General features: G+C 39.5%; 1 protein-coding gene and 1 pseudogene across 26 annotated transcripts in view; both read right to left on the bottom strand.

The window, feature by feature from the left end:
- Positions 1-1,241: 1,241 nt before the first annotated feature.
- The window catches only part of EPB41L3 (erythrocyte membrane protein band 4.1 like 3), a 166,893-nt gene continuing 145,146 nt past the window's right edge, over positions 1,242-22,988 (bottom strand). For 9 of the 26 annotated variants that reach the window (XM_056138371.1, XM_056138363.1, XM_056138364.1 and 6 more), the window contains 12 exons: positions 19,339-19,374; positions 19,091-19,156; positions 18,432-18,623; positions 10,474-10,548; positions 9,960-10,058; positions 7,554-7,676; positions 6,440-6,814; positions 5,469-5,600; positions 4,890-4,988; positions 4,141-4,221; positions 3,764-3,880; positions 1,242-2,339 (listed from right to left, as the gene is read on the bottom strand). In XM_056138371.1, the coding sequence (XP_055994346.1) occupies positions 3,770-3,880; positions 4,141-4,221; positions 4,890-4,988; positions 5,469-5,600; positions 6,440-6,814; positions 7,554-7,676; positions 9,960-10,058; positions 10,474-10,548; positions 18,432-18,623; positions 19,091-19,156; positions 19,339-19,374 (1,389 nt within the window). In that variant the 3' untranslated portion in view covers positions 1,242-2,339; positions 3,764-3,769. The other 17 variants (XM_056138375.1, XM_056138376.1, XM_056138385.1 and 14 more) reach the window with 11 other exon arrangements.
- Positions 11,223-11,380, bottom strand: LOC130045621 (uncharacterized; annotated as a pseudogene).

Raw genomic sequence — 22,988 nt, 5'->3', positions numbered from 1 at the left:
CACTTGGGATGCTTCCAGATAACAGTATTGCTGGGACCCCACCCTCAGACCATTTAGCTCAGAATCTCTGGAGGATCACACTTTTTTTTTTTTTAAATTCTCTAGTGATTCTAATATGCAGCCAGACTGGGATCACTGCTTTTGATATGCGGACCTATGAAGTTTGTAAACTTCTGTTTCAGTCCTCAAAAAGAAATGCCAGAAAAGGAGACTACACAAAAGTTCTATGGAATTTTGAAAAAATGCCACTTATTCATCTTGTATGTTCATATAAAATGTGTCTGTTAAAATATGTGAACCCCTCTAGAGAACATCATAATCACAAACTCACAACACAGAGCCTTACCCGTAAGCAATGCACTGAGCCCAGAAACTACTGCATGATTAGGCTTTTGGAATCTCTGTTATGTTTATCACCTGCATAATATACTGCAGGTGTGCTAGCTGCTACACTCAACTACTGTTTCAGGACAACGCTAGCTAAGTTCTCACCATAATAAAGCATGGATTACCTACATAAAGGTAATCAGGCACAGATAGGGTTGCCCACTGAACAAGGAGAAAATTGACCTCAATGCAGGGTAAACCTCTAGATATGGTCTCTTACATCACTTGAATCACAAAAGATTTTCCAGATTTACTGAACTTTCCCCAAGCTAAGAATTTTAAAAAAGACATCTATATGTATGTGTGTGTATCTCAATTTTGTTTAGACTGATAATAATAAACTATGAAAGGCACGGATTGTTGGTGTTACATGAAATCACGGTTTATATTGTTGGTTATGAATGTGCAGATGTAGCTCAAAACTCAGACACTTTGTATATATATATTTGCATATATACACACATATATTTTGAACTACATATATTCTTGAAATAAATTACATCTTGAATTCTCTTATACAAATTCAGTGATATATAAAGAGGAGGGAAAAAATAGTCATTAGATTCAAATGTCATTCTGTATCTTAGAAAGAACTTTCTAACACTTTCCTATTAGGTCATATTTTTTGGGAGTGACCTCCCAAGCAGTGCTCAGGTCGTCTGGGGCCCCATCAGCGATTCCTGGCTGACCAGGTCTGTGGTGTGCTTCACTGCCAAGGGTCTGAGTGCGTGAGATGTGATGCTGCTCAGCTCTGTGCTGGGGGCATTACTGGGACACCCAGTGGTGCAGTGGGTTCAGGGAACTGTGAATTGACTTTTGGGCTAAACACAATATTGAATTTATCACACAGAGAATTACATTTTAAATGCATTTACCATTTTAATTTTGCTATGCATAAACATACATTCACCATGGGCTGTGTGATGCAATTGACAGTATAATGGAGAATATATTTTTTGAAGGCTATTTATAACTAAACAGTAAATAGTATAATTACAGTGGAAATTCTGTACAGTTTAAGGCTTGGCTCTGAACTAGATTGTAAATATGGACCAGATTTGGAAATCAAAAACTTTTTTTCAAGTAAAAGAAAATCATTAAAAATACAAGAAGAAACAAAAACAAAGCAACAGTGGCTTTTTCTGGAGTGAAGTTTCATAATATTTCAAACTAACAAAAATACAGTTTCTTCCCAAAATGATGACATTTATATATTTAGGAAATTTTAAGTACCTCTGGGAAGCTTTCCAGACTTGACTCAGAACAAAGCAGACAATAGGAAATCACATTAATGTGCTAAAATCAGTACTACCTCATAACAAATTAAATTAGATACATGAAGCAGGATTGTAAGCATTAAATATTTCCAGATAATCAGAGAATCATTACTGTTTATGGGCAAGAGTAATAAAACCATTGGAAACAAGAACAAGATTCAAGTTGTTTACTGAATAAACTCTGTTATTGGCACATCTAATCTGGGATGAACCGGACACACCGAACCTAGACAGCTTCTAGAACTTTAGGGTAATCTTCATTTATCTGTAAACAAAAGATCTGTCACCTAAGAAATCTCAAATTTGTTTAGACTTTAATAATAATAAACTATGAAAGGCATGGATTGTTGGTGTTACATGAAATCACGGTTTATATTGTTGGTTATGAACGTGCAGGTATAGCTGAAAACTTAGACACAGTGGAAATCAAAAACGTTGCTCTTTTGTGATTGAATCGTTGCTTCATGCAGTATCAGTTTAGTGACGCTGATTCGGATTGCTTTATTATGGAAAGATTTCTCTGCCAGTGTCTTTATTATATTCAAGTTCAGTTCTTCCTGATTGAAAGTTTCCACCGGCAGATACAAGTCATTTGGGTTAGAAGAGGGAATTCCATATAGGCTCGGTTTTCCTAATGGTTTGTATGACTTGATTCATGTGCAGGCTAAGTTAGTCCTGTAGAAGAGATTCAATTGGTTACTTACATAAAAATGAAACATTTCCTCAGATCATAGAAAAAGTATGTGGTGGGTTAGTAAATGCTCCTTTGGACAAGATTCTCTAAAATGCCAACTTTAGATTTAATCCCTTTCTCTTAAGTAACCTTATCCTTCAAGGGAATAAGATGCTCACTCAAAAGAATCGAACTTCATCTTCCAAATTACATTATTTATTTGAATATAATCAAGTGGTGTGTAGATTTCTTTAAAAGGATCCTTCTCAATCTTTGTTTCTTAAACCAATGCTAGAGAATTAAATATATATATATATGTATATATATATATATATATTTGGATTTTGGGCCTGTTTATGAGGACACCCCTCAATCGTTATTTCTTAAACCAATGTCAGAGAATATTTTTGTTTGTTTTAAACTTTGACTGTGCTCAGGGCTTACTCCCGGCTCTGTGTTCAGGGTGACTTCTGGTAGGTTCAGGGGAACATATTTGGTATTGGAGATCGAACCCACATTGACCACATGCAAGGCAAGTGCCCAACTTGCAGTACTCTAGCCCTGACCCCAAGAGAGTACAATATTTTTAAACATGTGAGATGTTTTAAGAGGCTCCTGTCAGATAGCAATACGCAAAGAGCTCAATGTTCCATTCAGCATTCACAGTCCACTAGGGATGGTGAGGCCCATGAGTCTCCCATGGCAAGTTAGTATGCAGGACAAATTTGTGCACACAGAAGGGAAGCTGTTTGTTCATGAGGCTGCTCAAACAATAGCTGGACAGGCATGCGCTCTCTGGAGGAAAGCAGGACCACAGGGCTGTATTTTTGCCTCCTCTGGGGACACAATGCTACACTAAAGGGAAAAACCATCCCAATGAATACAGAAAATATAAGACATCCAAAAGAAAGGTGAGTGCTTAGGTTTCAAGTTCAAAACCAAAACAAAAGCATAAACAGGCGACCACCAAACATGGTTTGAGAGAAAGCTTGCAACATTGCCATTCATAGGAAAAGGAGGGTTATCTTTTATGTCTCTAGTGCTTGAAACACGCAAACTGTACCTTCCCAAAGCGAAACACCTTTGGTTTGATTAGATCACATGACAAGTGAAAGCAAATTTGATCTTTCAAATTTGGAGAGTGAAGCATGGGTTCAAAGGGCAGACAGACTAGGCAAGCACAGGCTCTACTTTTCCTTTATCCTCCAACTGGCAGTATATGTAAAAACCTCATAGTATGGAAGCTTCAAATCTGAAGCCAAACATCATCACCCGCAAACCAATTTTCCATCTTTTTTGGGAACCAGCCCTGCAAATGCCAGTGAGAGAAAAAAAGAAAGGAAAGAGTCAGATGAAAGATGAGAGGGAGGCATCCCCCACCGCATTCCAGCCGGCCAAGCCTACAGTCAGCGCCGCCTCCTCTTACCTGGGCTCAATCCTCTCCATCTTCTGGTGTGATCTCTGTCTCTTTATGGACCACTACTTTGGTCACTGACATGTCAGGGTGCTGCTCTTTGGCCTCTTTAATTGCCTGAGCCAGCGCCTATCCCCAGGAAATCACAGAAGGGCAAAGACAAAAAGGAGGTGGAACATGCATGATCAGAGCAAGGTGGAAACTTATGAGCTATAACTCTATACTCAATTTACAAATGAGTGCAATGATTGCAAAGGGAATAGTCCATTGTATACTGGAAAGTTAACTCAACAGACTGTTTAGACTATGTGCTGGAGCTGTAGAGGGCATTAGGAGGAAGAGGGCCAACAGTGTGTAGGTTGGGATATCATTCATCTCATGCACCCTACCTGGTCATGGTCAATATCTGCATCTCCCGTGATGACTATTCTCTTCTCAATTCTCGTCTCTGAAATGCCTCCTTTCACAGTCTGAAAGGAAGAGAAAAGCATTATGCACCTGCTTGCTTGGAGGAACAGTCAGTAGCTCACGGGGGAAGGAGAGAATGCGGAGAATGCAGAGGGTTTGAAGTAATGTCATTCATGAAGAATTAAAACTATCCTGTGGCAGTTATTTGTAATTGTTAATTTCCGAACGCTAGAATGGAGCTTGTTGGGTTTGGCTGATGTTTCTGGAGTATCTATTATATGCCAAGAACTGGAATTAAGTGTTAAGCAAATTACATTCCTAAGCAGAGTATCACAAACGCATTATAAACACAAATGCCGTGAAAGCCCCCAATGCAGTAGCTAACCTAATATCCCTGATACGCACTGAACAATCTGCTCATACAGCCCCACCTGGAAGAAATCTTGTATATTTATTTTTGGGAGTTGGAAGAATCCCAGCTGTTCTCAGGAGACCTGGGGATTCTCAGCAAGCAGGCCCATGGTTCAGTGCAAGGGTCTGCTATGACCCTGCAGAGCCAGGGATTATTTGGGCCAAGTGCGGCAGTGCATGGGGGTCTCCAGGGCTGTCCCCAGAAATACCGGGAGAACCTGTGGTGTTAGAGATATAATTCACATCGCCACATGCAAGCATCCGTCTGCTCTCTCTCCTCCTCCTGGTTACTGACTTTTGTCCATTCACACCCACTTACTTTGGTGATATGAGTGGTGGTGGTGGTGCTGGTGGTTTCAGATGTGATGGTCTGTGCGCTCATTAGCACACCTGGCTCCAAATCAGCACCGGGATCAACCTGAGCAGCGAAGGAAGAGACCACACCTCAATGTGGACAAATGTCTCTCCCAACATTTGCCACGGTCGTTTGGGGCATGATGAGTACGTCACTGTCTCCCACAACTACTGGACTTTTAAATCAGCATTGATGTGCTGTGCTACAAGTGAAGGCTGAACCAAGTCTCGCCAGAGTTAATGTTATTTAAAAATTGGGACTTAACAAAATGGGGGCAGTGGCAGCCTGAGCTGCTATTGACCTCAGATCAGGGTAGGGAAACAGGCTTCTGAGCCTTTCTCTACAGGATACACTATGAGATACAAGAGGATCCGCTTAAGTCATCTACTCCAACATGGGAAATAAAATTGCAATAATTGCATAATTTATGATAAAGACAGTTGGGCTGCTGTGTCCTCTCAGTCTTGGGAGTTATACTTAAAATACACTAAAGCCAAAATGGAATTAAAAGTGCACCGGACCTGACCTTCACACACATCATACCTGTGATGATTCATATGTTATGGTTTTTGTTTCTGTGTGAACTACTGGTAATTCCTTGGAAGAAATTTCTAGCTTTACGCCTCCTGGTGAAACACTGCTGAAACTCATGGTTTCTGTTTTCACAGTTGAGGACTGTACCCGTGGGAAGTAAATAGAGTAGCTATTATAGTTCAAACAAATGCATAGTTCCCCCACCTCCCCTCTCGGTGCACACATAAATACATTTCTACATAGATATACACATATATATGCCTATATATGTGCATGGGTTAGTTTGAACAAATGCTTACATGTTACATAAAGCGTACACTAGGGAATGAGCTATTAACAGTAGATTTCAAACACTCTTCCTGAATCTGATAGCATTTTAAGTAAGGAATGTTTCAGGTAAAGGGCAAATATTGAGGGAAAAATAGGGAAACTATTTTTATGTTTTCCTTTCTCTATCATATAAACTAATCTTAACATTTTAAAAATAAACTGCCCATTGAGCAAATTCCTTTGTAAACAGGAGCAAGAATTAAGGCATTAACCCCTGTGATACTTCTGAAATCCCCATAAAAAAGGATAAAAACATTACATTCTGGCATTTGGTACCTGAGCAAGTAGGTCTTTTGGTTCTTCCAATAGGTATACAGATCAGGAGGAAATTGGTCACATTTTCTACTATACTGGCTGGTCTTGCATTCCCAGTGTCTATTGCCAGTTACAAGACTACAAGGAAAGAGAAGCTATTCTCTGGAACTCTACCATTACTACAAAAACTCTACCATAGCTTGTGTGTGACCCCGAAGATGGAAATCAGCACAGACACCGATTATCGCCATGCAATAAAGGAAATAAGAGGAGAAGCAAACTACTTGGAAAGAGGTCGAAATCAAACTTAGCTCTATCTTGATGCTTAACTCAATTTCAAGGATGTGACTATCAGTTTTACTTTTCAGCTAAAGAAAATATTAGCAACTAGTTACCTCAAAATGAGGTTTTTGTTCCACAGTTTCAGAAACGCGGGTAGCTGTACTCTGCTCCTCCTCTTGCTCATGGGAAGCAGTGGCCGATTCTTCCTGTTCCAAGATGGCCTTATCGACTCCCTCCCCTTTTTTCTCTTTAGCCCCCTCAGTCAGAGCAGAGCCCTCCTTCCCTTTAGTGCTTAACGCATCAGCAGACACTGCCTGGGCTGCAGCAGCCACATCATCTCCAGCTACGAAAGACGCATCGCCACGTGCATGCACATTCATCACATGTCTCTTCTCCGACACGGTTTCCTGCACAACCTTCTCCTCCATGCTAGGGGCCTGTGTGGACTCAGTTTCTAGTTCCCTGGACTCTGTCCTCGTTTCCATTTTCTGCATGGGAGAAGATTGTGATGTCAGAGTGACTGTCCATATAAACCAAAGGTGAAAAAAAACAAGCAAACAAGGAAAAAGAAAACATTTAAAAAAAAAAAGCAGCAAACCCACACCCCAACCCAAAGCAGCAACCCACCAAGATGTTTAAATTAAAACCAGTGCCAAGTGCTTATAACCAGAAATACTTATAGGTTATACAAATTAACTTTCATTCCTCCTGCCATAATATTTGCAGTGTGCCCCCAACTCAAAACATTCAAATCTTTGCAGCTACTTTCCGGTGATATATCCACAGAAGTAATGATTCAACATTTAAAAAACAAAAAAAGAACCACCCAAACCCAAAGCAGAATATCTGTTGTGTGTTCATATTTATTTGTATTATTAGATCTACTAGGTGAGATAAAATGATTAAAAAACTTAGATACTATTATATTTTCTCAACATGACTGTCTTTTGAATAGCTGAAGTGTGCTCTTACAACGGAACTAAAGGCCTATGACAATATGCACTCCAGGCAGGTACAAAAGAAACTAGTCTGACACCTTTGAGGTGTCCAAGGCAAAGTGACTTGGATTCAAAATGCACACACACACACACACACACACACACACACACGCGCGCGCGCACACACACATACACACACGCATGCACACAAACACATAGCAAAAAGGCATAGTGAATGGCAAGAAAGCACACACAATCAGCTACAACAAGGATGGAAGCAAACAGCCACCTGAACCCAGCTTTGAGAAGTGGAAGTAACCCCTCCTATGAATTCTGTTGGTTTTTTCGCAGACTCTAATAAACTGAAGATTTCCGAGCCATCCATGAGTTTTTCACCTGAAGACTGTTTAGTCTGAGTGAACAAAGAAATGGAGAGTCAAGGCCAGAGAGAGGAACATCCATAGACACATACACATTCACAACTGGTTAGACACAATCGGAGGCAGAGGAGGAGAGGGAGGCAGCATGGAGGTGTCTAAGATACAGACTTTGAAAACAGAACAGAATGGGAAATAAATAGCAAGTTCACAGTGACCATGAGCTCTTGTTGGGTGAAGCAGAGGGAGAAAAAGAGAGAGAGAGAGGGAGAGAGAGATTAGGATTAGGGAGGTGCTGGTGTAAGCAGATCATTTCCCCCTTCATTGCAAGCCACAGCAGCACTACCGCATCTTGGGAACAGGGAGCTGGAAATAAAATGCAAAGTGTTTTAACGCTTATGCTGGATTGAGGTATTGACTTAACCATGGCGGCGGGGGGGGGGGGGGAGAGGGGGGCGTCGGGGAGAAAAGAAAAAGCTTGGCTTGGCTGCTCTCAACATAAATTCAAACAGCAAGAGAAACAAAAAAGATTCAGGGCGGAAAGGGCACTGCCTCAAGAACATCATGCTGGAACGGGCAACGGCAGGTGGCCCAAACGAAAGGCACTGGTTACCACGACTCGGGATGCAGTGGATTCGGAAACATAATGAGCAGTGGCCACGGTGACGGCTGGCTCCTGGGAGTATCTCCATTCTGACAGACTCTTCCTTCTGGGACCGAAGGGTCCCACTTTTAAAGCCTCACTCTCTAGCTCCTGCTCCGTTCTGCTGAACCGCACACTTCCCAGGCTCCGGTGCAGAGCCGCATCCCTACCCAGCGTGGGACCCTTCCTGAGCTCTTCCTCTTCAGGACTCTGCCTCCGAGACTCAGCTTCCTGTATGGGAGCCAGGCACTCGGACACTTTCCTCTTTGGAGTGTGGATCTCTGGTCCTCTCCTGGATTTCTCATCACTGATGGTTTCTAGGACCTCGTATTCTGTCATGCCAGGAATGAGCTTCACCGACTCTGTCAGTCCCCGATCCATTTTCAGAAGAGCTTCCAGAATGGATGGTTCCATTGCCTTCTCACTCTCCTTAGCTTTTTCAGTCATGGTAACAATTTTTCCAGAGACAGTATCATAGGATTTTCCTAGCGTATATATTTTTTGTTTGCTTTCTTCTTTCAATTGCATTTCTCGGGTGAGGTCATCAAAGCTCTGCATTTCAATGGTACTAGATTTCAGCGAGTCAGCAGGGAGGTCATCGGTTCTACTGCTCACGGTTACCACCTTGTAAGTGACAAGCTTTCTCGAATCACCATCAACTACCTCAGAGGGTATTTTGTCTACAATAACCCAATCCTCTGTGCCCTATATTTGAAATATAAAAGCTAAATTAGAAATTCCCATGTTATCTTATTTCTAAAATAAGAAGAGTCCTTTAAGAAAATCGGGGCGAGAGCTACACCCAAGTCTATGGTGGACTGGCGTTGTGATCTGGAAAGTATGGTTATAATTGTTTCTTATCTGGAATTTATGAACTCTCAGCCTCCAAATCTGGAGAGTCACAACTTCATGTTTCTCTAAGTAGAAACATACTTTTGTGGTATACTTTGCAAGAAATAAATTTGATCTAACAATAAGTGTTTGATCATTTTACATTTCAACACTCAACATCATTGAAGTGGTACAGGTTATTTAGTTTTGTGTAAACACACACAAAAAGACTGCTTTCCATGTTAAATACTGTATATTTTGTGTTTGCTGTTCTCATAGCAAAACTTAGCAGCATACCACAAATTTCTGGGATTATCATTTTCCATGTTTATGTCATATTTGTGTTTATAAGAAATCAAATCAACTGCACTTATCACATAAATATTGTGTGCATATTTCAAGGCACTGTAATTAACAATTTCCTACTGATAAGGTACTGTTTGAATTTCTTATAAATAGAACATAATGGTCTCATTAACATTTGAGTCTTATTTACAGTTGCAATTCATCATCTCAATAGTTTTTTGCCATTGTCTAAGTGTTGGTAATAAGTGGCAAAAGAAACAAAATTCAGAAACCTTCCTATCTGAGTAGCCTAACAGGAAGTAAACAGAGAGTTAACTAGTTTAGGAGTTTATAAAGTGAAGAGAAAACAAACCAGGACCAGATGAGCACCCTCATTTACAGTATAAACTGGAATGTTTTTACTTTAATATTTTATCCTGGGAATTCAACTCTACTTTTAATGTGATGTAGCTATTGAAAGTTTGTGCTCTGAGCAAAAGGATTACACATTAATGTACATGCTGGTGGCTAGATTAAATGAAATGAATTGAAAAGTAACCTCTATGGTCGATGGAACAGTTTTCTGGAAAATTATTTGATGAGAGGTAACCATGGAACTTGTAGATTCTCCTTCCTGCATTCTCTTTCTCACACTTGGCTAGTGGGAAAACCAGTAAAAGTTCAGAACTTTCAAAATCAAAGAAAGTCATCTAAGTTAGTATTTAATTTATGGGAAAAATAGATCAGCAAAAGTCCCCATAATATTGTTAGAAAGTATAATCGTAATGCTTTAGTAACAACATATAGGTATAATCACCTAGGAGCAAAAGCTGAAAAAAAAAAAGGGTGGCTAAGAGATAATGAAAATTGTAAAACAAAACAAAACAAAACAAAACCCAAAACCCCACAAAATCTTCTCCCCCCATCTCCAGAATCCAAACAAAATCCTATACTTACCTTAGTTTTAATTAAGGTAAGTTTTAATAGAAAAATAAAAGCCAAAGACAATTTAATGACATTGAAATGCAAAGACTAATTATCTATTGGAAAATTCCTTTATGCTTATTTGTTACCTGAGACTCAAGGAATGAAGAGCTTCCTTGCTGCAAAAATATAACTTTTTCAGAAATCTCTCTTTCTTCTTTGGTCTGTTTAAATAAAGGGGGTTGGGTTGGAGAAGAGGAAGTAGACAGTTTCCAAAAGGTAAGTTAGGAAGAGTTCTTTTTGTGTTATACATATGCTTATAAATACTCATTTATTTTTTTTTAAGGAGTAAAACTTATTTCTGAAGAAGTATATTATTGTATATTTGAAAAATGGTCTGACATGTTCTGCTAGGTTAATAATTATTCTTAAAGAATATTTTCTGAAACCCGTGTTTATATGACTCAGACATTTTTCAATTTCACAAACACGGGGCATGCAAGAGCTCTGTGGCCGCTGAATGGTCAGTAGTGTACAACCTCATAAAAGTGAGTTTTAAGGAAAAATGTGCAGATGATGTCAGAAAGAAATCTTCAGCTCTGTGTCTAACAAATACTTGACTCTATAACCCATGCCAGTGCTCTACAGGGCAGAGTGAACACATGGGCAGGGTTCACTGCACTGGCAACCAACTTGCATCAGTCCAGGCATTTATCTAGCTTGACTTCTTTATTGTTCCACAAACAAAATACACACAAGGTTGCAGCTTTACCTGAACTTTTATAGTATAATGAATACTTTTAAAAGTCGGTTACAAAATATCTTAATTAAAAATTTTGCCAAAGAGTTCTTTTCTTGAACATATAAAAGTAGTAATTTGAGGTAGTATTATGTCACAAATGAGTTTTTTCCCTTTTACTCTTTATTCTTTTCCTCACTATTAAATGAATGACTACATTAGTAACAAAAGTCCAGGCTTTGTGCACAATCCATACAGTGGCTTACTGCTAAGAACAGATACTATACTTGGTCTTAGCCAAAATGCCAAGAAGGTATCGAGAGACCTTCTCTCCTGGCTTTAGACTCAGGGATCATTCCTTGTGAGGTCTGGGGACTATGTGGGGTGCTAGGGATCGAACTTGGGTCTCAAGTGCCCTCTCTACCCACTACTGTCTCTCCAGCTCTAGTTGATTTATCTTAGAAATAAAACCACAGAGCTAACAACACTGAAAACAAGAGATCCAAACTTCAACAATCATACTTAAAAATGTGCTGGTCACAGTGGCAGAATGGGGGTTGAGTGGAGAGTGGGAGGGAACTGGGAAGCCTGGTGGAGGAAGATGACCCTGGTGCTGAGTGATCCTGGAACACAGCATGTCTAAAACTCAACCAAGAATAACTATGTAAATCATGGCACTTTAATAAAATGTAAAAACAAACAAACAAACAAACAAAAACCCCAACCACAAACCCAACCAAAAAGGCCTAACTTCCTAATAGAACAGAACTTGCTTTGCTTGCTCTTTCAAGCATGGGTTTCCCTTGAACATGTATCTTTCTGTTACCACTCTGGCGAAGCCCTTCTTACTTCTAAACAGGTATGCACCTCCCCTCCCGTCTAAGTAAATTTCATTCAATAAAAACTATCTTGCTTCACTAAAAACAACCAACCAAACAAAAAACTATTGTAAATAATTTTGCTAGAGTCATTTAAAATTTATAGCTACCAATCTACTCATACATTGAATCATTTCCTCTAAGTGGATACAAAGGCGTTTCTAGAATATTCTCCTGAAAGACATAGTCACAGATTTCATTCGCAATCCTCACCCCCCATCCTTCTATGGGCTGTCTCACTGCTGGTGACACTTGGCCAAACAGGACTGTTCTGCAGAGCCAGAGCGGCTAATTATCTGGCTGTGTGGTGTCGGCACTCAGCAGAGAAACCCTAGTGGTAAAATGGGAGCCTCTGTAATTACAGCTGGCATGGTCAGTAGCCAATGAGATGCCAGGGGTCAAACCAAGGTGGGCATATCATGTGCTTTATATGCTAAACCCCAACATTATATGTCTCTTTTAAATGCAGAACAAACAAGACTTTTTTTTGAAGAGACAAAAATCTTCTTGTCCAGCCCCTTTCTGAAAAAGGTTATTAGAAGAAATAAAGCTGGAAATCATTAAATGTGCATGCTTTATTCTTTTCTTCTGTCTAGCCTCTTCTTCAAAGAAAAATAAGGCAGGCTGAGAAGGTGAAAATTATAGCCACTTTTCAGAATAATACTTCCAGGTCTCTCAGGCCTCCAATTATAATCATCGAACTCAATCTTATTCCTAAGGTGAAAGAAAAACAGTAACAGTAGGAAAACAGTGGTCTTCAGTATATCCGGTTACCTGACATCAACAAATTTCAAAAATGTCTCTGTCCATAATTGAAAATGTCAACACTGTCTGCATTCAGAACTCTGTGTGTCTAATAACAGGAAAGGTAACAGAAGGGGTTAGGTTTAAAAATGAAATTCCACATATAGTTAACCCCAGTCTAGTTTTTCGGCTGAAAAGAAATAAAGAGATAGTGCTAAAGAAAAGCTGATGTGTGAGGTATTTACTTTTACTATAGTGTAGAATATAGTCCATCTTTCTTGTTTAGTTACTCAAACTCTCTTCTCACAGTATAACTATAAAACAAGATCCCATATAGAAAGCAAAATACACAGAGTTGGAACTCACTATTAGACAATTAAGAGCTTTTATAGAGCTGGGATCCCCATTTTTGCATGGCCTAAGGCTTCTTAAATTTCTCTCTAAATTACAATTATGTAGAATAGTAGTAATACACAGTAAACCCCAGATAAATTAGATCTGACACAAGAGTCAGACATCATCATTTAAAAACTTTTCCTTAGGTGATTTATACAATCAGACTTGCACTTCAAGGCCAAGATAGAAAGTAAAAGATGTGAGATTTAGAATGGAAATATTCTGCCTTTTATAAACAGATGGAAAATCCATTACAAATGAAATCTTCATCCATAGTGAAATTCATCTATGTCCTGAATAACAAAATAAACACATACCAGAAAGCAGACAGATGTACAGTTAGGTCTAGTTATTTAATGAATTAGTGAAAAATGAACTATTGCTCCTAGGGGATATACAGGGTTAAGATCTTGCAAGTCTCTGGTCATATTTTCACTAACTGATCAATAAAAACCTTGTTTTATGCTTGTTCTTGTTTAAAGACACTTCAAAAAATAATATATCATTGATTCATTATATTGAACTCACTCCTGAATAAAGCTTATTTTACCACATGTATTTTCCCATAAAGTCCAGTCTTTTTTAACCCCAGAGCTAAGAAGCACTAGAGCAGTGGTCTTCAACCAATGGTCCACAGACTGGTGACAAATCATAGTCATAGAAAGGTTGAAAATCACCCGTTTACCACCTTGGTTACAATTGCTGGCACATGGACTATTATGCAGAACAGGTGTGGTAGGGAGGTATAAAAAAGCTGAAGAAACTTAGACTAGACACATTTTACCACTAATCTTGGGTCACCTAAAATAGCTGTCCATTTTGCTGACTAAAACAAGAACATAAATTTGCAGCAACAACAATGTAAGTAGCACAAAACAGGGCATGAATAGGGCAACTGTTAAAAGGAGGAGATTTGAAATAATACTGCTTGTTTCTTTCCTCAACCTCAGCTGGAACATGTATGCTCTGAGCAACGAGGATTTTTCACCAATCTATTTTTCCAATGATTGTAAAAATGCTATGGTTATTGATTAGGATGATGAATAAATTTTAGTGAGTAGAGGAATATGCAAATATGAAACCCTCAGATGATGGATTGTGCTAAGATAATATACCTGGCAAATTATCAGCCAACTTAAAAAAGAGGACTAAATTGGCACTGCAAAAATGCTAATAGGCACTGCATCTTGTTTGGGATTTAGAAACTTTCAGTATTCAACTTCATCACTAAGGAATCCTCCATCTCATATGAATACTAAGAGGTTATGTGTTTCACTAAAGACTGTTATGGGAACAGTCGTATGTGGAAGGCAGGTACTCTGGAGACTGTAAACATGTCTATTCTTCCTGTGATTGAGGGACCTTGAAGGGGGATTTGCTTGTCTGTTTTCAAGAGTTAAAGGTTTGGTATTATCTGCTTCTTGGGCTTTTGTTTGCTGTTAAATATGTGAAACTTGAAATCATTGGCAATAAAATTTTCAACTTACAGTTTACATATTCTTAAAATTGGGTCACTGTTACTATATCATTACATATATTTCTAACTCCTCTTTTTATTTTAAATTTGTTATTAATGGAAATAGATTTAATATAAAACCATCATAGGAAAAATAGAGAAATATGATGGCCATACTAAATAAAAGGTCAATGAGTATTTTTTTCAAAAAACATTTTATCATGGGAATTCCCAAACAATAGCAAAAGATTACTTAAATTGGGGATTATAAAGTTGCAGTCAAGTTTCCTCCTTATTCTGCTATAAATAATACTTTCTCTGGGGTGCCATTTTTTTTCTTTTTTGTTTTTGTCACACCCAGCCATGTTTATGGTTACTTCTGGCTCATGCACGCAGGAATTACTCCTGGTGGTGCTCAGGGGACCATATGGGATGCTGGAAATTGAACCCGGGTTGGCCATGTGCAAGGTAAACATTCTATTTGCTGTGCTATTGCTCCAGCCCTGGGGTGCCATTTTTAAAACAAATTTTCCTTTTAGAAAAAGAAATATTTTCCTAAATTTTCCTCTCAGAAAAGTAAATTGAACATTTTCTTCTTTCTTGGAGTGGGAGCACACCCAGTGTGTGTGTGTGTGGGGGGGGGTGCTCAGGAGTGTCAGCTGGTGCTGCTTGGGAGATGGTATCTGGTGCCAGTGTAGAGGACTGAACCAAGTTCTGCTACCCATGGGCCACAGGCAAGGCAAGTGCTGCACCTCCTGTGCCATTTCTCTGACCCTGGACTTCTTAGCTGGCAATTTACTACTTGGTTAAAGCAGATAATATAGTCACTTAAACTGGTAACTGACTTTGGAAAGTACTTGTCCTCCAAAATATAAATCTGTTGGTTCAGTTTGCAAACCAATACACTCTATTGTGCATTTCAGAAAGCTACAAAAGCCCACAACTTTAATACAGAAATGGCAAGGATTTAGAGTATTCAAGATCTTTCTGGGTTGCTCTTAGAGCTCTCTCTAGAGTCCTCAAATGGGAGCATAAACTTGGATTTCAGGATGGTACTGTAGAACGGGGCTGGAGCGATAGCACAGCGGGTAGGGCGTTTGCCTTGCATGCAGCCAATATGGCCGACCTAGGTTCGATTCCTTCGCCCCTCTCGGAGAGCCCGGCAAGCTACCGAGAGTATCTCGCCCGCACAGCAGAGCCTGGCAAGCTCCCCATGACGTATTTGATATGCCAGACACAGTAACAGCAAAGTCTCCAATGGAGATGTTACTGGGCCCGCTGGAGCAAATCGATGAACAACGGGAGGACCGTCACTGTAGAACGGTGTGGAAAAAGACCACTTTTCCCTCTGCCCAGCCCCAAGGCTGAGAAAGGCACTCAGAATCCTGAACACCTGGAAGACAGAGTCTTCTGGGCCTTGAAGAGACTTTGAACTCATTTTTCGGGCTCCTTTGATAACAAGGGCTGATAGCTAACCTTGCATTTAAGCAGCTCATTTTTAATATCTAGTCAAACTCTACAATGGCCGCTTTTCATGGAGGTGATGCTGCCCTGAGGTGTTACCTCATCATAACAAATTAGCAAACACTTGAAAGAAGTTTACAAACCCAGCCTTTGATCTTCACCAGTTAGAATACAAAGAATTCTGCTCTTCTGCAGAGAACGTATTTCCATCCAAATCACTAAAAGAAATCCTTTCTTGGGTTTGTGGCTGTTTTTTCTAAACACACAGATAAGGTATTAGTAACAACCAGAGAGTGAGTGTTCAGTATGTTCAAAGTACCCTCTCTGCAAGTCATTGACACTCACTGGCTTCATCAATACCATTCTCCAAGGAACATAAGATTTTTCAAAAGTGAGAAAATTCTGTTTTACTATTTTAGTGGCCCAGACTCTAAGTTCCTTCATTTATTAAGGCCACTCTTTAATTCCTCTAAGCTACATACCTACAGTTTATTTACCTAGCATTTTCCTAAATAACAACAGCATGGGAAGAGATGCCGAGATTTGTGCTTGGTTTGAGGTGTCTAGTCACTCTATTTCTGTGACTTAATCTAGTAACTGACACCTTTTGCAACCAGTACCCCTTTACTCATTTCTGAGATGGTGAAAGAGGGTAACTCAAATGATCAACTACAATAAAATGTATATGCTCAGAACTGTCAAGTTAAACTTTGTAAACTGAGGCATAATTGACACAGGACATTAATCTTAGGGGACAGTTTTACCCTTAAATACGGCAAAGATGATGACCATATTTAAATCAATAAGAATGTGAAGTTTTCATTTCTTGATGCTAAATGGAATGAAACTGGTGTTTGGTGAGAAAATATTCTGGCAACTTCTTTTACTTTGCATTGAAAAGGCCCCTTTCAAAGTAATTTAAGTGGAAGTATACCTTGTCACATTATTGGAATTGTCGTGAACATAGAGCTATGATCATCAGTACTGATCAATAGAATTCAGAGGAAGATTATAAAACATTCAAGATGAGTATGATCCTCTTCTATTTTGACTTCAGTTACCTATGTACAGCATAGTTTATTTTTATTGTTTATTTACTGGTTTGGGCTGAAGCGATATAGCACAGCAGGTAGGGCATTTACCTTGCATGCAGCCAACATGGCCCACCCAAGTTCAATTCTTCTGCCCCTCTCGGAGAGCCTGGCAAGCTATGAGAGTATCTTGCCCATGTGGCAAAGCCTGGCAAGCTACCTGTGACGTATTCGATACGCCAAACACAGTAACAACAAAGTCTCACAATGGGGCCCGCTTGAGAAAATCAATGAACAACAGGAGGAGAGTGACAGTGATATTTACTGGTTTGACGGGCACACTCAGGGCACTCAGCTGCTATTCCTGCTCTTAGCAGTGCCTCGGAAACCATGGGTGGGGGGTGGTCAAACCCTAGTCTCCCACCTGCATAGTATATGCTTGGCACATTGTTATGTCTTTCTGGTCTTCAGGCCAGATGATAAATGTAAATGGTATTTGTAAAATGATATTTTTCCCAACAAGGTTTAAGTTTTCATTCTTTTCTCTTTGGTTGCAATTTTCTAAGAAAATATTTTACAATCATGAAGTCTTCATAAGAAGTTAATCAAAATGATGCTAGAAAGAAGCAGTTTTGAAAAACTACTTCCTCAAAATGAGCAATAAATCCAGGTGATGTCTAACAGTGGACACTGGGTCAGTCCTGCTCGCATGGGTGAGGCCGGAGCAAGAATGGATGAATCTTTTCACTCTGCCAAATACTCAAGACAGCATTGCTACAGGGAAGACTTGTATTTAAAAAGTCAATTCCCCTTTAAGTCTTCAAAAAGTCAAAGAAAAACATTATAAATCAGCTTATTAAAAGTTTTAGATAAAAAGATACAGATTTAAAAAAACTGGTATCAACAAAGATCTGATAATTTTCTCAGTATAAATAAAATGAGTCCTGAAATGCTATGAGCTTTGATCACTTAGTCAAACACTGGACAATCTTAAAAGGGTTTATCTTGCAACTGATGAGAACGACTATAGTTTTTAGGCTATACTTCTTCATCAAGAAAAGGTAAGTCTATTCAGAAAAGAAAAAAAAAAACATCAGTTTGCTAAGATGGTAATTCAATTTTTTCCAGATGTGAAATCTAGGCTCATGGTTCAAATAAGAACCCTATATGTCCTAACTCTAAGCAGTACCCCATGCAATTATTCACTCCTCTGCCACCTAACTTGCTTTTTGTTGGCAACTTTTCTTTGGAGCACTGAGTATATCAGTTCAACTTATACGAGACATGAGGTGGAATTCTCCACACAGTTGTTTGCCAAGTTCTTCTCCCAGTTCCAGACCCTGGAGAGAAGTGAGGCTAAAGGACACACAACAACTGCAGCTGAAGTCTGGATACCGACCTCTTCAGGTACAAGTGGTTCGATCATGGGGGCCTCTTCCTGCCTGGCAGCTAGCCGCACCGGGGAGGTAGAAAGCCTCTTCTCCCACTCATTCGTGATGGCAGTATCTGTGGAGCTTTCTAAAAAGGTTCTTTTCAGCTCACTAATGTTGGTTTGATGTTTCACCAGGTCATCTTGAGCTTTATCTAGCTCCTACATTCAGAACATAAAGAATCCGACAGTCAACGCATGACATTTGTCTACCTTTTGGTGTGCTTGCTTTAAAGTCAACTGCATTAGTAGTCAAAAATAAAAAGGTTTCTGTTCAGAGCTCATCACACTACTGCAAACATTTTGGTGAAAATGTGACATCATATCCAAGGAACACAGGGAAAATAATCTAGTTCACATAAGCACACACAAAAAAATTGAGTATTAAATAAGCTAAATAGTTAAGAGTGTCATTCGCACACAACCAGAGAGATTAAAAATAAATATGCACACAGGAAAGGGGGGATGTCTATATCTAAGACAGTGTACACAATCAGAGTAAACTAAGAGGTCAACCCAGTTATCACAGGTGAAGCATACGGTTCATGCATCATGACTTGAGGTAACAGGTATGCCACTAAAAGGAAACCAACACACACAAACATGCACTGGTATATACCAATACCAACCTCTAACATAAGATTACTATGTTTGACATACACATTTTCACCCTTTATTCGCTTAATCAGACTATTCTGAAAAAAGTGGAGAAGAAAGGGAAAAGTAAGGGACATGATAGTCACAGAAACAAATGCCCATCACCTCAACCAACATCGTGGGAATTGACTATAGAGCATGCTGAAAGTTTTGACGTCATAGACAGACAATGACTTATCACACACTGGGCTATGCTTTTGTTTTACTGTTAATTTTCTACCTGTGCCTTGGCCTCTGCATCTTCTTCCTGGTCCGACTGCCAGCAGCAAGAGAGAATGAGAAATAAAGTCTTACCATGCAATTCTCTGAGATGGAAGAACTGGGGCCCAGGTAAAACTGCTAAGTGGGGAAGTTAGCTTTTTCTTGCTCAGAGATGCCATATATTTCTTGTACACAAGACTTTCACACACAGATTATCAAGTATAGCAAAACAGACATGTCAAAGGTTTTTGCTCAGTGGACCTCTAACCCTTAAACCTAGAGATTTCCAACTGTGATGGGCATGTATTCATGTGTGGGAGGTGACAGTGAGGCTTGGTGGCTTGTCCCTAGTGAATACTAGAAGTTATGGTTAAGGACGATGGGGGCCACAATTTAAAAGAATTAAAATTTACAAGTATAATTACCAGTAATAAAGAGCTCCCCTGTGGTATACAAATCCTCACAATAATCCTATGCAATTAACAATTATCTAAATTTGTAGCCTAGAGAACTAAAGCCAAAATAATTTAACACAAATCTTCTCAGGTATTTTCTGGTTCTTTGTAGGCTTGTATTTATACCCTACAAACAAATTTGGGAGGACAGAAGGATGACAGAGTAAGGATTTTCTTTTTTTGATACTATCAACATTAGCATTATTCTTTTAAAACCAGACAGGAAAAGTTTTGAATTTTTTCTGGTTTTTTTTTTTTTTTTTTAATTTGGGAGAGGGGACTGAGATACACTTGACTGTGTTCAGGGACTATTCTGGGTTCTTGCTCAGGAGTGACCCCTGGTGGTGCTCAGAGGACTATAGGCAGAGTTGGGATCAAACCAGGTATGCTGCATGCAAGGCCTTAGCTCATGCAATCTCTGACCCAAGGTTTTTAATTTCTTTTTAAATTTTGCTTTCTGGGCCACACCCAGCAATGCTCAGGGGTTACTTCTGGCTCCACACTCAGGAATCACCCCTGGCAGTGCTCGGAGATCATATGGGATGCTGAGGATTGAATCTGGGTTGGCCAGATGCAAGGCATACCCGCTGTACTGTCTCTTTGGGCCCCAAGATTTTTAATTTCTAAAATTTATAATAAAGTTACCTAAAAGCCATGTATTTTCTTTATTTTTTTCTAATTTCAAGGATCTATACAGCCAGCCCTTCGATTAGGATCTGAAAAACCAAAACCAGGTAACTAGGCTGAGCCAAACGTGCACTTTTAGGGAAGTTGTACTTCTTGTCCTTGGTGCTGTGAAAGAAAATCTGGGCTTTCTGCCTCTGAGTTAAAAAGAAGGACTGAAAGACTGTAGGAGAGAAGAGGGCAGCATCAGAGCCCACTGGATGTCATAAAATGCATTAACTTCTCAGTTTCCTTATCTGCCTATGTCAAGACTATCTCTCCAGCGAGCTTCTTCTTGCACTGCTGCGTGTGCAGACATGTAACACAATCACACTGGCACTGCAGTTCTGTTTACTAGGCAAAACCCAAGTGTTAGCCTCTGGCGGCAGGGGTGGGGGGGTGGGGAGGTGGGGATGCTCCAGCTTCAATGTGGTTGTAAAAATGCTGAGAGCACATGGTTTCTTAAACACAGTGCTGGGACATGAAAATTCTAAGTATATGATGATTTCACAGCTGTCATTTTACTTATAATGCTCTCAACTTGCTTGCATGCTCAAATATTACAAAAGAATTCTTAATGTTGCTATAAAAATTGAAATTGAAATGTTTTATTTGTGGCATATGTTAGGATAATGATAAAATTGACTCAATAGAATTACCTGAAGCTACACATCACCAATCTTATAAAATCAAGATGTGATTTTGATCTATTTGGTATAGAACATCATTAAATGTAATGAATTTAGATATGATTGCTTAAAATAATCTAAACAATAGTTTCACATATTATTTTTAACTTCAAGGAATTATTTCTAAATGTTAAACTGGGCTGGAGTGATAGCACAGCGGGTAGGGCATTTACCTTGCACACAGCCAACATGGCCGACCTGAGTTCGATTCCTCCGCCCCTCTCGGAGTGCCCGGCAAGCTACCGAGAGTATCTCGCCCGCACAGCGGAGCCTGGCAAGCTCCCCGTGACATATTCGATATGCCAAACACAGTAACAACAAAGTCTCCAATGGAGACATTACTGGGCCCACTCGAGCAAATCGATGAACAACGGGAGGACAGTGACAGTGACAAATGTTAAACTGAATTTTCCAATAATTTCTAAAGGAATAAAAATTGACAAAACACCACTTTGAAATGTTTTCCTGAAGGTATTTTTAACTAAGGTATATTACTGATAGCACAGTGGTAGGGCGTATGCCTTACAAGTGGCCAACATGGCCGACCCAAGTTCGATTCCTCCGCCCCTCTCGGAGAACCCGGCAAGCTACCGAGAGTATTCGATATGCCAGACACAGTAACAACAAAGTCTCCAATGGAGACGTTACTGGGCCCACTAGAGCAAATCGATGATCAACGGGAGGGCCTTTACTTACAACATTTTTAATTTTTCCTGAAAACTCAACTAGAAAATATAGATTTTTACTTGATGGTGTATAAAACAACCCAAACTAAGTATTATCTTTAAACAAAACCTAAATTCTTCTAGTATTTTAGGAAATGGACATCATGACTTTTCAGTAGCATAGATGAGTAGATAAGTACTGTTATAGAAATTTTTAGGTACTGGTAGAGATTTGAAAACTAACACAAGTCACACATACACACATACTAAAGATATCCCAAAGAATTAAGAAATGATAACTAATGCATAATATCTGCACTATCACTGTTCAATATGATTATATTCTTTATTTTTTATTTTTATTTTATTTATTTATTTATTTTGCTTTTTGGGTCACACCCGGCAATGCACAGGGGTTACTCCTGGTTTTATACTCTGGAATTACTCCTGGTGGTGCTCGGGGGACCATATGGGATGCTGGGAATCGAACCCGGGTCAGATGCGTGCAAGGCAAATGCCCTACCAGCTGTGCTATCACTCCAGCCCCTATTCTTTATCTTTTAAACTAAATACTAGTGGTGGGCTGGAGCAACAGCACAGTGATAGGGCATTTGCCTTGCAAGCAGCTGCCGATCCGGGTTCAATTCCTCCGTCCCTCTTGGAGAGCCCAGCAAGCTACCGAGAGTATGTTGCCCGCATGGCAAAGCCTGGCAAACTACCCGTGACGTATTTGATATGCCAAATACAGTAACAAGTCTCACAATGGAGACATTACTGGGCCCGCTCCAGCAAATCAATGAACAACGGGAAGTCAGTCCTACTAGAATGGTAACTCCCTGCTTTTGTCTCCTTAGGACATTTATTTATTTTGAGTGGCCAAGAATATATCCCATCTACAAAAATGAGGAAAGAGAAGTATTATTACTTTAGCAAGTATTATTTGACCACACAGGAGTAATATTTGTACCCAGTCAATAAGCTAATTAAATTGTAGCTCTTCCAAAATATAATGCCCTCAAAAGAGAGGGAGTATCTGGGAATTGTCTGCCATAGAAGCAGGGTAAGGACTGGGAAGGAAGTTGGAGTGGGGTAATAGGGATATTGGTGGTGGAAAGTTTACACTGGTGGAGGTATGGGTGATTGATCATTATATAGCTGAATATCAAACATGAAAGCTTTGTAACTGTATCTCATGAT

The sequence above is a fragment of the Sorex fumeus genome, unplaced genomic scaffold (assembly GCF_029834395.1).
Source record: "Sorex fumeus unplaced genomic scaffold, SorFum_2.1 ptg000128l, whole genome shotgun sequence".
NCBI lineage: Eukaryota > Metazoa > Chordata > Mammalia > Eulipotyphla > Soricidae > Sorex > Sorex fumeus.
This window is presented reverse-complemented; position numbering and strand designations above follow the sequence as displayed.